The sequence below is a fragment of the Poecilia mexicana genome, unplaced genomic scaffold (genome assembly GCF_051168715.1).
Source record: "Poecilia mexicana isolate PSO_F unplaced genomic scaffold, ASM5116871v1 scaffold_2, whole genome shotgun sequence".
NCBI classification, from domain to species: domain Eukaryota; kingdom Metazoa; phylum Chordata; class Actinopteri; order Cyprinodontiformes; family Poeciliidae; genus Poecilia; species Poecilia mexicana.
The window spans coordinates 46,365,758-46,380,168 of NW_028263371.1; the positions used below are offsets into that span (position 1 = coordinate 46,365,758).

A 14,411-nucleotide genomic window follows, 5' to 3' on the forward strand; every position below is an offset into this window, starting at 1 on the left:
TTTTAAATACATTAAGAGTTGCTGCAGGGTGGAGCAAGAGGTGGGGGAGAGGCACACGGAGATGGGGGATGCAGAATAAACACAGAAGCAAACAAACAGTTGCATTTGGGGGGGGGGGCAGTAATTGGGCAGGAAGCGGGTCATACCACAAACAGTGTCTGGAGAAAAAAAAAACAACAAAGAAAAATCTAGATCACCCGACCATTTTGCCCAAACAGATATATCAGGAGCTGACCGAGTTCTTTCTCCCAGTGGACATTTGACGAGTATTTTTTTATTTAATTTTTTTTTTTATTTAAGGCTTTTAAAAAGTTTTTTTTTACCTTTAACAATTTCATCTCCCTACACATCACGACAAACAACCCAAATACAGCGGCGTCCCTCCATAAAACAGCATGGGATCTGCACCAAATGCATACACACACACACACACATATACATATACATGCTTTCGCGCGCACACACACACACACACACACACGCACACACACACACACACACACACGTTTTGGAGAAGTGGCATCATCTGCCGTAGCATCTATTCTTCAGTGGCTCAGACAGCAATCATTATCGACTTTAAACATCAACCTTTATTGGTTGCTCCTCAAACAATTTCCTTCTGGGACAGATATTTGTGGAATGAGCTCCAAGTGTTTTAAGCAGGCGTCTATATAGGTCTGCTGAGCAGGTTTAAGTGAGTAAGGCTGTTTGACAAGACGGAGATGCATCCCTCAGCAACACCAAATCAGTCTTGGACATTGTCACCAAGCATTACACTGTAAAACATCTATTAACTACAAAACATGAACTTGTTTATCTTTATCCAATAAATGAGGAAATTATTTACTAAAATGTATTTTTTTTCTTCAATACAAAAGAGCCTCTTTTCATATTTGATTCATACATGCTTGTCATAACATGATGTGGTTCTTGCATATATGCCATTGTAAAGTAATATCTTATAGCCATATTTTTGCTTCCTTTTAAAATGTGAGACATGTGGATGGGAAAGAGGTTGTATCCTATAGAGATCTCTATATCATTATTTTTAAACAGATCATGTATCGAGTCAACAATGACTCACAGTAAAGATACTCGTTGTTAGGGGATCTGGCAATCATGCATGTTTGCTGAGCAAGAACACAAAGGGTGGCATGGTGTACAGGCCATGTCTTTAGTTGCTTAGAGTAGAAAAAAAAAAAGGCTGTCGCTTCTTCGATACGCTGATCCAAGACCAGTAAAGCCAGTGTTGACAGATATACCACTTAATCTAGAGCAAACGCCCAGTCTAACTATGCGAAACATTGTTCAAAACATAAAGGAATATCCACAAAACAAATCAGAAAAAACACATGTTTAAGGTTAAAAATAGAAGACCAAAACACAGTAGCTTCTAAGTCTAGTCTCTGCTTAGAGTTTAGTGACGGATGCTGCGATAAAGATGTTAAGGAGACCTCTGTGTGCTGAGCATCAATGGTAACCACTTTGTTTCATGATGGCGAGAGAGGGCAGAAGAGTTCTTAAAGGTGAGGGTGTATTGGATGCACAGCAGCAGGCTAGAGGTCCAGTGTTCACAAGCCCTGCTTGGCTAAGGCATCACTTACATCCTTGGCCAAGGTTGCTAACTGTGGAGACTCCATTATGTTGAGACTGCCAGAGGACGACAGCTGGCTTTCCTTCTGATGGTGGGGAGAGACGGAGCCTGACAGACCAGGTGACTGGACGATGATCTCAGCTCCATGGTCAACACGGGCCTTTGCATGCTCACGAAATGTCAGCCTGTGGCTCTCAATCTGTTAAATGCAGAAAATATGTTTAAAAAAAAAAAATACCATGAGAATAAGTTTAAGTAACTGCAGGCAGACAGTCTGTCTGTCTTCTCAAATATTTAAAAAAGAAAAAAGAAAACAAGACTTTGATGTGTGATTAGTCAGTCAAAACAGAATACGTTTTTGTAGATATTTGACGTCTCAAACAAATTCTCTCCCCTTCATTGATGCGTAGAAGCGTTTAGCATTTAAACACTCACCATAATGCGACCTCCACCAGGAATATGATGTGCATTCTCCAGTGAACCCACCTTGGCTTGAGCTTTGTCTTTGAAATCCAACTTCACACTCTCTATTCGCACATTACCGCCACCTGAGTATAAGAAGAAGAAAAATAATTATCCCCCTCGCTAAAGTACAAAGTGTTAACCATTGTACTATTTTGTATATACTTCTGTGCATTTTATCGGGTTTTATGAGATGGTACAACATAAAATAGCGCATAGCATTAAGTGAAAGAAAAAGGTCACATTCTTTTCAAAATGTTTTGTGTCTTGCATTTGTTTTAAGCTGCTTTTACTTTAGTAGCCTTAAATACACCTACTGCCTTTGTGATCTGATTTGGAAAAAGGACATCATTGTTTTAAAAAAGCAAAAGGGGATCAAGCACAGACTTTGTCACAAGCTACTTAGATACAGAAAAGACATTCAAGAAGAGGCTGAAAAACTACTGCTGCCACATGGTGACTTATGGTGATGGCAGCTTACACTGTGGAGATAAAGGGACTGACTGTTGATGTTTTATGTAACTGTGTGTCCTTTTGTTTTTGTAGCTATGATGTCTGATGATTCATTTCCCTTTAGGATATTGATAAAGCTGAAGTGAACTGAACTGGAAGGCTTAACTTGAGTAGGGACATAAACACTGATCAGGATAGGTGGTAAGATGGACGAACATATTTAGGTAAGGCAAATTTATTTAAATAGCATAATTTCAGCAACAAGGCAGTTCAATGTGCTTTACATGAATTAGAAGGAAATACAAACAAAACAACAAACCAAAAGAAAGACAAAAAGGTAAACATATTGGTTCCCCATGTTTAATAAGAATAAGTAGTCTGTAATTTATAAACTATTAGGGGTCTCTCATTGTTGTTCTGGTAAAATTAGATGTTGGTTCTCCATGTTTGGCAAGATTATTAGTTCGGTATAAAGCTAAATGTTGGTTCTCCGCCCACCTATAAGGTAACACAAAGCACACAATGCTCCGATATTAAATGTTTAATACTAAATGTTGATCTAAGGTAATGAGTAGTACAAGTCAGTCCTAGAAAAAGATCTGTTTGAGACTGAAAAAGACTCTAGTGTGGGGTGGAGATTCACTTTACAACAAAACTCTAAACACCCAGTCAGACCTACAGTGAACTGGTTTAGATAAAAGCATATTTGTGTCAGAATGGTCTAGTCAAATTCCAGACCTTGATTCAACTGAGAGTCTGGAGCACAACTAGAAAACTGATGTTTACAGACATTCTGCATCCAATTTTAACAGTTTCAGGTATTTTATATTATTTTTTAGATGTATGGATGTTGTCCTAAAGTTCCCCAAAGTTCAAAATAAAGTGGGCAGCTTTAAGGTTTTTGGCATATCGTGCCTGGAACAACTTATGATTTATATGCTTCAACCTCAAACCTTTGGTACATCGAAGGGCTTTAAAAATATGGTAATATCTTTGGAGTGCACTGTGAGTGAGTGCTTTCTGCGAGCAAATTTAAATGCGTGTTTGTTTTTATTGCTGTCTTGGCCAGGTCTCCCTTGTAAAAGAGGTCTTTGATCTCAGTGGGACTAGCCTGCTTAAATAAAGGTTAAATAAAAATAACAATAAACTGACCCACCATTGGGAATGAGCCTTAGGGCTGACACTGGGGACAAACCTGCACATAAAACCCCAAATAATAAAGAGGAGCAAGAATAACTGTGACAAAAAGACGCCAGCAGAGGGAGCTAGAACGGCAATAAACAACTGCTGCAATATTATTTGGAGAGTTTCAATGTGACATCTTAAACATACAGAACCAAAATAACAATCACATATGGCCAAAGACGGATGCAAGCTAATTATATGCGTGTGTGAGACCTAACCATTCACTACAACTATTAAGTGTTCAACATTCGAGACTACCCAGAGGCTTAGAAAGTATCATATGTCCAAGCTAAAAAAAAAAAAAGAAAAAAAAAAGCAGAGCAACCCTTAAAGCATTTATCATGTCTTCATGTCTTGTAGAGGCCAGAACTGAGACTTTCAATGCTTCTGGATTGAGCCAGCTGAGGTGTGATGCAATGCAGCTCTCAACATCTTGTTTCACACTCATTTTGTAGAAAGAATTAAAGCAACCGCAGCAATGTTTGCCAGGGACCCGAAAAACACCTCCTACAGTCCACTGCCTGTGGACAGATCCATCAAGCTGTCAATCCAAATGCAGTTCATGCCTCAGTTCAGCTGCTGTTCCTCCAGCACACCAGGACACTGAAGAGTTCAGCAACCCAGAGTGATTGACGGGTTATTTCAGAGATTTATATAAGCTACAAAACAGCCATTACTTATGCTGAAATGGATTTGTTATTTAGTGTCTGAGAAGCAAGTCAGTCAGAGCAATATTTTCAATTTTCTACATCTAAATATAACCGATTGCATAAAACTACTGCAATTACACATCTTACCCTCAGCTAACTGCTGGATATTTTTGCATGTTTTGCACGGGATATGTTTCATTCCAACTGAAGTGACTCATTTCTTGCTCAATTTGACCGAATGGCTTTAAACTCTTATCCTAATGAAGGAAGTACTAATAACAGATTCTATTTTTTCTCTAGTAGATTGCCCTTATTTTAAGAGCTTGTAAAGATTTCTAATAAGATGTCCATAGCCATTGTAAGAGAAACAAGCCCACAGCATGACAGATCTCCCACTATGCACAATAAACTACATGATAACTTGTCTTTGTTTTGCACTAAACCCATCTCAAAGTCAGTGTTTCAATAAAAAGACTCCATCCCCTCCAAACTTTTACCTTTGTAACAGCTGGACAGAAAAGGCCTTTTTCCTGGCATGCCTTCCAAAATGGTTGGCATTTTGGAAGGCATGAAGATGGTTGTTATGGAGACCTGATGAACCCAGATTGCTGCTGTCTGATGCGCCTCTTTAAAAGCTGTCTGCCATTCTGCGCAGTGCATCTGGCAGTATGTTAAGTATCCAGCCTCACTAACAGATATGGATTTATATGTCATGTTATTTTTAAAGGTCAGCAATAACTGTAAAACATGTTTTAGTGGTAAATATCATGGATGTCAAATTTTATGAATTTTGCTGTAACATTTTATGAATTTTAGAGCAAAAGATAATACTGTTGCAATGGAAGATCAATTCAAAGCTTCGCACTCGTGTTTACAAAGGTTTCCAACAGGTGTGGATGGGGATGCATACCAGTGAATAAGGCTTCCCAAAACACCCACAGCTGCTGTCATTCACATCATCCCCCTGACTCTCTTTGTATCACCAACTATTTATGGAGCTTTATACCTGGTCGATGATGAATGTTGTCGAGAGAACCACATTTGGAGGTCACATGGCTCAGGTCAATCTTCTTGTTCTGTATTTGTACCTGGAAAAGACAAAGTTGAGAAATAAAGTCAACATTTTGAGAGTCTAAATCATGTTAAATAAAAATAAAAAAAGAACCAAATTTCTCTGAGTTACAGCAGATGGCGTGCTGTAAGATACGCAATTCCGCCATGCATCTTTTTAATAAAGAAAATAATTCAACCTCAACCCCAAAGGCCTCAAATTCGGGGGTAATAGCATTGGCTCCAAGAGTCGCTGGGGATCAAAGTTAAACCAGCTTAAAATGAGGTGTTAAATTGTGTTGGTAATTCTCTAGCACATTTCTCTAAACATATGTAATTATCAATCCTTGCAGTTATGTCCAATAATATTTACTCTTACATTTAATGTTTTCTGTGCCCAGATCTTTTTTTCTTATGAAAATAACAGACACCTTCTTGAATAGACACAAAAAAATAGGTGACAAAGTCTTTTGAAGAAGAATATGAAAATGTTTTTATTTTTTTTATTTACATCAATTGGAAGATTCCTGTAGAAAATCATCCTTATGTTCAGCTCTCTCCAAAGATTCTGTATCAGATTCAAAGCAGGACTACTATAGTACTACTTCTACACTATGAGACAGCAAACAGAAAAGAGTAATAAAGCTCTAGGCACAGCAAAATGAGTAAGGAGAGAAACAACACTGGCTGAAATGAATCACTGCAACATGTAAGGTCACCGACATAGTTCATGTTTTTCAATGATTATTCCGGAATACAGAAGCTTCGTTATGAACATGTGAATAGAAGCCAGACGATGAACAATGAAGATAATGAGATGCAGCTGTTGGAGCTTCTGCACTTACAAGGATAATAATGTTGGTTTGAAAAGTTGTGGTGTCGGTGAATCATAAAGAAGCTTCACTGGTATGAAAACTAAAACATGAACACAAAGTCAAAAATAATGTGTTGTGCTTTGTGTAAGTATTGAATTAGAGCATCAAGTCTTTCAATCCTTTGACAAACCATTCAACTCTTCCTGTTGGGTTGTGATATGAACGGCAACTCCAAATCTTAAAAAAAAAAAAAAAAAACATTCTGCGAGGACGATAAACAGCAGTTCTATATCTATGAAGTCTCTCAAACTCTTGCATCACTTTCTTCAGACATTGGCAGATAATCTGCAAAAACTTTAAAAAGTATATTTTTGGTATAAGAGTGCCAAAGAAACTGTTGAACCATGTTCCCCTTGTTGCAAATAAAATATATTACTTTTGTTGTGCCATCTTTAATCTTCCTATGGAATATAGAAAATTCCACACATTACATTGTAGGAATTGTATCAGACTTCCCCTTTGTTACTTTATTATTGTATTCATTTTTTTGTTTTATTTTGAATAAAATCAGCTAATTTCACATTTTCTATGAAATCAAAAACCACAGATGGAGCAGACGTCGTACCTGCTCCTTCAGATGGCTGCAATTAAGACTTAATCAACTGTTTCATGAAATATGCTACATATTGCAGATAAAGGTCAGTGGGGAAGGTCTGAGATGATTGGAATATAATCTAGTTGAAAACCTTTACATTTGTTGAGAGAGATTTTTAACTGTACGTCAGAACAGGAAATCAAACAAAACTAAAATACGTTGTGGTGTTGAACGCTTTTGGAATGTCTTTCAAATGCTTAAATCTTTCATATCTAATGGCGATGGCATAAAATGGCAATCACTTTTAATGATAAAGATGTATAAAAAGGTTTGAAATAGATACATATTTTAATCCGCTGGCATAACCCTAACAATGAAAGAATCTTTATTTTAAGTGAATTTATTCAGTAGAGAAAAATAAAATTAGATATTTGTTTGCAACAAATTTCAAGTAGCATAATCTATACCACTGTCATCAAGTTTTTCACAACACACATTTGCTAATTAGAATTGACAGCATTTCTTGACTTTTTTTGACAATTTCTTCTTATTTTTGTACTTTTTGTCCAACATTTCACAAGGTTGGAGCATACAGAGAGAAAAATCTTTGACCTCCCTCTTCTACGCAGGCTAGAGTCCTGGATCCAATGTCCAAAGTTAGCAACAATTATTTTACGGTTTTATTAAAAAAAAAAAAAGAAAAAAAACATTTTCACCTGGTGCTAGAAAACATATGACTGAAGTGGCGGTACTGTTCAGAAAAGTACAAGAATTTTGAACATTTAAAGCTTTAAAAATTAAATTTGCAAAAAGCAAATCAAAATTACAGAAAAAACAAGTTTCCATAAAAAAGCATGTTGGCAAATATCTCCGTAGCTCGGTGAATGAACGACATACGGAACAACAAGTTGACAAGGGAAGCAGTAAGACTGCAAAAAGCACAGCACAACACACCACAAAATGCACTGATAATGCAACACTGAGAATGGTTTGCAGGACAAGACTCACGTTTCCACCTCCTGCTGAGTGGCCCCGCCTGTCCAAGGACCCACACCTAGACTGAACATGGCTATAGTTCAGTTTAACACTGGGGATGAGGACCTGCAGGGGCGGAGGTGAGCAATGAAGTGGGAATATACTTTGACCCTTTAACAAATCTTGTAAACAGTTTCTATCAACTAGTCACTTAATAGTCCAGAGATGTTTGAACAATAGTCCTGGCTCTCACAGTTCCTCTGCAGCCTTGGACAAGCATACTTTAGGAAACACATCTACAGTAGGCCAGAGCAAAAGACACCATTCTAACGTTGGACTGAGCTGATCAATAAATAAAGTGAACAATTAAAAAACACAAGACTCAGACAAATAGGCTGCATGACTGAAGCCCTGACCTGATACTGTCCCTCCCATACACCGAAGGCATAAACTGTAATCCAATACTTCTGACTTTAAGATGGAGCTCTCTCAACTTTATTGTGGCAGAAAGGGACGATCTTCAGAGGGGCCTTGAGGTAAAAATGGAGGCAAATTACAGCCATCTTAAATTGGGACCTCAGTTTAAGGTGCATGCAAAGGTGAAAAATATGTGAGTGTACTGTGACAATTAATGACTCGCAGCAGCTGCAAAGAGAGAAAGCAGGAGAGAGATGCAGACACAGTCGACTCAATAGCGCAAATAAATAAGAAAAATAGAGACATGTCATGCAGCAATTCAAAGGGAAATAAAAAAGCCATTCAATTGTACAAACATATTTTTAGGTGGTTTCTGCAGGAAAGGACATGTTGTTGTTGACAGAACAACAGGCATTTGGCCTTAAGCTTTTTGGGTTTTTGTTTCTAAAAGATGGTTAAATTCCAAGATGACTGTCCAAAAGACTAATTTTATTCAATAATCATCCATTGTGCTGTAAATAAAATTAAAACCTGTATATTTATTTAAAACAAAGGTAAAGGAATTAAAAAAATGCTAAAAAAAATAATAAGATAATATGTTTGTGGTCAGGTGATGGTTTATGGGCTGTAATAGTCTATCCTGACTAATAGTTTAAAAATCTTTTTGCATCTCCAGCTTACAAATAAAAAATATATTTAAAAAAGTTATTAAAAGCAAATGTACACTTAGCACAGAACATAGAAAAGCTATTTATGTAGACTTTTCAATATTGTAACTATGCATCGTATAGCATTTAGAAGAATGTTCACTTTCACTTAAAATGAGATGAGCCCCATTTGTAAGTAACACATTTGCATGAGGAGAAGCTAAAAGCTTTTCAAGGTCAAAATAATACTCAATCCACCAATGTTTTTTCCTACAAGTGTGGAATAATTCAAGCGATATTCCTAAATGATAGGACAAATTAGATGTCATAATTTTTGAAAGATCAGTTATTCGTTTATTATTTTCTTTTGAATATTTAAGAAAACTTGTAACAAGAGGAATAATGATGATGATAATCACTTAGACAGAAAAATGTCCTTCAGTTATGGATGGAAAAATTAACAGGCTTTCCAAAATATATTTTCTCTTTCGTTTTACTTACCATGAAAAACCGTTTTAAAAGACAAAATGTTTTAGTGGTAAGAGCAGACTGAGAACTTTATAGCATAAAGAAACTGACACCAAAGTTCATAAATCAAATACAGGCATTTTCTGGTAGCTTCCCTTTCTCTTCCTGTGCCTGATAACCTGTGAGTTGTGCTAAAAAAATATTTAAAACTTTACTACCTTTCTGAATCATGATTTTCATGCTTCAACTGTTGTAAAAAGTATAACTTCTTTAACTGAAAACTATAAAGGGCTATGTGAGATGCTTAGTTTTAGTATTGGTTTTACAAAATAACCCTACTTTAAACTTCTCCATGGCTTTGCTGCTGACCTGTCAGATGTGTTCAGTGGTCTTCTTTATACCGTTCAGTGGTCCTCTTCATCCTATTTACTTACTTATATTTTAAAACCATGTTCTCTAACAAACAAAACAATGATTGAAAGGAGTTTAGTACAAATACTTTCTAAATATTTCAAATTTTCCATTTAAAAAAAAAAAAGACATACCCTTTGTCCACTTTTCAATTATCCACTATGATATGTTGCAGCTGCAGTACTTTTGCAAGACTCTGTCTAGCTAAATGTTTTCATGAGTGCTCATGAAGCCCTCTGGGAAGATGTCACCCTGGGTTGTGAGCCACATCCCCCATATCTCATCCTGCCACCGGTACTGGCTACTCACTTCTTATCCGTCAGCTGTAATATAAAAAGCCGTTAACCCTAAAAAATTATTTTAAATTAAATGTCAGCTTTGTAAACTGACATGTTTTTGCCGGAACCTGATTGGACTAAATTCTCTTTGCCTGTGTATTTTGGTATGAAAGAAAAAGAAAAAGTGATGAGATTTTTTTTTGCTATTTAGTGTTTATGACACTGCTTTACAGTCGTGAAACCAAAAGCTAACAGAGCGTAGTGGAAAAGCAAATCCTACTCACCACAAAACCTGACCAATTTTATACAAAGAAGCACCAAGTACAGTCAAGGAAATTAGTCCTTGACCAACTACAGTTAGCTAGCTGTAATGGTGCATACAGCTGAAACCAGAAGTTTACATACATTAAATCAAAAGGCATGTTTATCAACTGTCTGAAGTTAAATCTGACAAAATCTCTCGTTTTAGGTCATTTACCAAAATTATTTCTGTTTATTAAATGTCGCAATAATGGGAGAATCTGTCAGGCATTGAATTTTATCAGCAAAAAGTGACTGAAGTTCAGCTTATTGATTAAAATCTGAATGTGCTGATGAATTCAGAGACATATTGATTGCTTACAAGAAAAATGAGTGACAGAACAAACAAAAACTGTTGCTGAAACTCTTTAAATTCTTGACTACAGATCAAAATGTTTTTTTTTTTTTTTTAATGTTCAAGGGAGAATCTGCTTTTGATTTTATTTTCATTTGATCTGAAGCAACAAATACATTCAGTTCATGTAAAATAACATTTACTCTTCAGTAAACACCTCTCCTGGATAGTGTAACTATCAGTGAGGATATGCAACAGCAGGCCACGAGTCCAGGTCACGCAGTGTGTCGCAAACAAACAAACAAACAAACAAACAAACAAACAAACAAACAAACAAACAAACAAACAAACAAACAGTAATGGTAAAGAAGTGCAGCACTGACTTCCAGCAGTAAATGTACAAAATCCCCCTTTGGCCATCAAAAGAATATGTAGGCAATCAGAAAAAACTGAATCTCCAAACGTCCATGAATCTTAACCTCACTAAGCTATCTTTCAAGCTTAGATTTTCTGCCTAGAGGAGCAGATTAAATGTTACCTTTGCCAAATGACAGTGTGCAGCTCTAAAAAGGTTGGAAAATCTGAAGTTTTCTCCTAGTTCTGATAAAATAAAATAAAATAAAAAAAACACAAATGAGCTACCAAAAGATGACATTGTTTAGTAATAAGACAAGGAACACACAAAATGAATGGCCTTGTGTTGGAAGCAGCAAAAATAATTGTAATGAAAACAGGAGAAACTTTTCTTTAAATCACAATATTTCTTTTCAAGTGCAAATGAGCCCATTAGTATTATACTGTTCTTACCAAGTTTGGACACAACTGCTTGTGTTAATTTTGAAATATGTATCATAAAAAAAACACAAGCTAAGAAAAGTGATCTGTGCATTGGACGAAAAATGCATTCACTTCCACATCCACAGGATTACTTCTGAAACTCCTCTGGTTTGGAACGGATGAAGTAAATCACTGTTAGCAGTAGGAAAAAGAACCATGTCACTAACCATAACCAATCATGCCATCTTAGACAGAGAAACATGCATGCAGTGGAAAACAAAGCATCCAATTTTCTCAGTGGATGACAGGCCATCGTTTGGAACATGATTCCTCCATACTTTGTAGTTGACTGAACTAAGCAGCTCAGAGACCTGTAAAAGTCATAAACACATCAGGCAAAAGCCTAGACTCCTAATCGGGTCATCAGCGCAGCCTTGTATAAGCTGATGACTACAGACACACACTGCTGTTTTCATCACTTTGCTTGATGCTGCAGCACTGCTGTTTTTGTTGCAGGGTGAAACCTAGACAAGACAAAAAATCTTGACAATACTAGGGAGGGAGGTGTATGTACTTAAATGCACAGTCTCCCTTGGATCAGAAAAGATAATTTGAATATATATGTTGATGCCATCCATCCATTTTCTTTACACCCTTGTCCCTCAGTGGGGTCGGGAGGGTTGCTGGTGCCTATCTCCAGCTATTGTTCCGGGTGAGAGGCGTGGTACACCCTGGACAGGTTGCCAGTCTGTTGCAGGGCAACACAGAGACAAACAACCATGCACACACACACTCACACCTAGGGGCAATTTGGAGAGGCCAATTAACCTGATAGTCATGTTTTTTGGACTGTGGGAGGAAACCAGAGAAAACCCATGCATGCACAGGGAGAACATGCAAACTCCATGCAGAAAGACCGGGGCTGGGAATTGAACCCAGAACCTTCTTGCTGCAATGGAACAGCTCTACCAACTGTGCCACTGTGCTGCCTATATATTGATGCAGTCCTTACAAACAAAGCCTGGTGGAAACCCTCAGAAAAGAATCCCCAGTGAGATGTCAAAGATTTCTGTGTACTAAAATCTGGAGCGTCTCACGTGCTAAGTTAGGGATAGATAGGCCAAAAATAATGAAAGAAACATTAACATGCTTGAAACACAATGATGAGATTAGTTCATCTCAGTAACAGCTCAACATTTTTTTTTCAGTTAAGTGGAACACACCTAATAAACTGTCAAAGTCAACTAATTTTTCTAAAAACCTAATCCATCTCAAAGACAACAAAACAACACCAAGTGTGGACACAATTCAGAAAAGAGGCTTTAGGATACATACAGGACAAGAATTGTGAGAATTTGTTAGAAAAACACAATTTGCAAGGCAAAACTGTCACTTCTGCATATTGCCATTTGCCCAGACCATTTTTGTGATGCGGACAGCTGTGTATGAAACTCTTTAGAATGATTTCACTCAGTTATGAGACCTACTTTTATATACAGGAAAAAAAATTTTTCTAAACTTTGTTCCTTTGCTACAAAACTTTTGGTCGATGTGGATGAAATTTATATGAAAGCAACTTAAGCCCATAGTTTTGTCTTAATGAGTCGGTATTAAAATAATAAATCAATGATGACATAAAACAAGATACAAGGAAAACAAAACTAAGTAAGGAGATGCATGAATGAAGGAAACAACATAAAGGGCTTCAGGTTTTGAGGGTGAAATTGGAAGACATGACATGTCACCTGTCCTCCTTTTGGCTGGTATTTGATATTCTCTGTTGACCCAATCTTGGACTTGACATTCTTGAAGTCAGGCAGCGGCTGGTTGATGATGCGCAGCTGCTTGGGAGTGGTTGCGGGTGACTTTGGTGGGGTGCGGACCACTGCCACTTTCCTCTCCTGGGAAATCAAACTGAGGGAGCGCGGGGTCCCGGGGGTTCTTGAAGATGACGAGTAGCTGGGAGGGGTTCCTGGGGTGATGGCTGTGGAGCCCGGGGTACGAGGGGTGGAGTGCCCACTGCGAGCTGAACGGGAACGTACCGATTCTGTAACTACATGGTTGAAACAAATGATGACAGGAGAACTTCAGGGATGAGTTGTAATCCTAAATTTTGCAGTTGTAATATCCAAACACGAATACAACTCATTTCAAGTCATTTGGATTATTACATTGAAAAAAAAAAAAAAAAGAAACATTTGACATCACATTTGAAATTCTGCATCACCTGTCATGCTTGGGGCTCGTCCTATCCTATGCTCTGCTCTCATTTCAGTGCGAAAGGCTGTAAAAAGAGAAATTAAATAAAAATTAAAACATGCACCTAAACATGAAAAAATTCAGTGTAGGTCATGTTTTAAAAGACTTAGTTGCTCTTGATGGTTCTTTGTTTTATATAGTATGTGTTGATTGGGATGAAGGGTGCATTCATTTTTTTATTATGGTCAGTGTTTGTCACATTTAATTCTTACTACATTTAAAACAAAGATTAGAAAAATAAATCTAGATGTTATATCCTTGAAAAGAAAAAATCTGAACTGGCTAAATAATGCAACAAGAAAAAGAGCCTAATCTGTACATAACAACTGTTAGGAGCCTGATGCCTTTGTGAAGTGAAGTGATCAGCCTACATGTGGGTCTGCGGGGAGCAGTCGATCCAGAGCTGGTGATGGAGGTTGAACTCTCCTCGTGTTCGTGGTAGCCACGGCGACCCAGGATAGAGGCATGACGTGGTGCAGATGATCTTTTTACTGGACTCCGTGACCCACCATCCTGATGGGGAAAAAAAAAAAAGCTCATTAGTGCAGCGCAGTAACATCAGCTTAAATAGTATCTTGTGATTGTTGACTTCTTGTAATTATATAATATTTCTGTACATTCACAGTTTGTGGAGCTGCCCTGCCAAACAACTGTCCACCCATCTCAACTGTAAGACTGTGATTCTGATGAGCTCTGTGGTCTAATGAGGCTGGACATCTAGATGGGAATCATTGTAACAAATGGTGAGCATGACACTAAAATGGAACAACGATGTGGCCC

At 37.4% G+C, this 14,411-nt stretch overlaps 1 protein-coding gene across 1 annotated transcript in view; it reads right to left on the reverse strand.

The window, feature by feature from the left end:
* Positions 1-300: 300 nt before the first annotated feature.
* map2 (microtubule-associated protein 2) overlaps positions 301-14,411 on the reverse strand; it is a 39,735-nt gene continuing 25,624 nt past the window's right edge. The window contains exons 10-15 of the mRNA XM_088001782.1: positions 14,003-14,144; positions 13,600-13,656; positions 13,118-13,425; positions 5,351-5,432; positions 2,030-2,142; positions 301-1,793 (exon numbers count right to left, since the gene is read on the reverse strand). Coding sequence (XP_087857908.1) covers positions 1,572-1,793; positions 2,030-2,142; positions 5,351-5,432; positions 13,118-13,425; positions 13,600-13,656; positions 14,003-14,144 — 924 coding nt within the window. The 3' untranslated portion in view covers positions 301-1,571. The remainder of the gene's footprint in view (positions 1,794-2,029; positions 2,143-5,350; positions 5,433-13,117; positions 13,426-13,599; positions 13,657-14,002; positions 14,145-14,411) is intronic.